This window comes from Penaeus monodon, chromosome 28 (genome assembly GCF_015228065.2).
Source record: "Penaeus monodon isolate SGIC_2016 chromosome 28, NSTDA_Pmon_1, whole genome shotgun sequence".
NCBI lineage: Eukaryota > Metazoa > Arthropoda > Malacostraca > Decapoda > Penaeidae > Penaeus > Penaeus monodon.
In genome coordinates, this window is record NC_051413.1 from 23,090,682 (window position 1) to 23,091,078 (window position 397).

General features: G+C 44.6%; 1 protein-coding gene across 1 annotated transcript in view; it reads left to right on the forward strand.

Moving 5' to 3' along the window:
- Positions 1 to 391, forward strand: part of LOC119591421 (cell wall protein SED1-like) — a gene marked incomplete in the record, with an annotated part of 2,398 nt that extends 2,007 nt beyond the window's left edge. The window contains 1 exon segment of the mRNA XM_037940161.1: positions 143 to 391. Coding sequence (XP_037796089.1) covers positions 143 to 321 — 179 coding nt within the window.
- Between the last annotated feature and the right edge of the window lie 6 nt (positions 392 to 397).

The window sequence follows — 397 nt, forward strand, 5'->3', positions numbered from 1 at the left end:
CCTTTCTCGGGCGATGATTTCACTCAACATTCACCTGAATGCCTACCAATCCATAATGCAGTTTCCCCAACCGCCGCCTAAACGTCTCAATCAAAAATGTCCAATCTCATCCTCATTCCTCTTCTCCCTCCCTTCTACGCAGACAAGCATTGCCGTAAAGGAAACGGACGGTATGCCATCGACGGGAAGAAGACTGAATATTACCTGTGCCACTTAGGAGTATCGTATCTTCTTCACTGTCCCAATGAAGGAACCTTTAACCGTCACACTGCGTCCTGTGTTTATAAGGACCTTACTGCCATTAAGAAGGTAGTCGCATAGACGGCAAGAGAGGGCGTAGTTTGAGTTAGAATATAAGTATAAGCTAGTTAAATAAAGCTGTAATCTGAAATCTGTC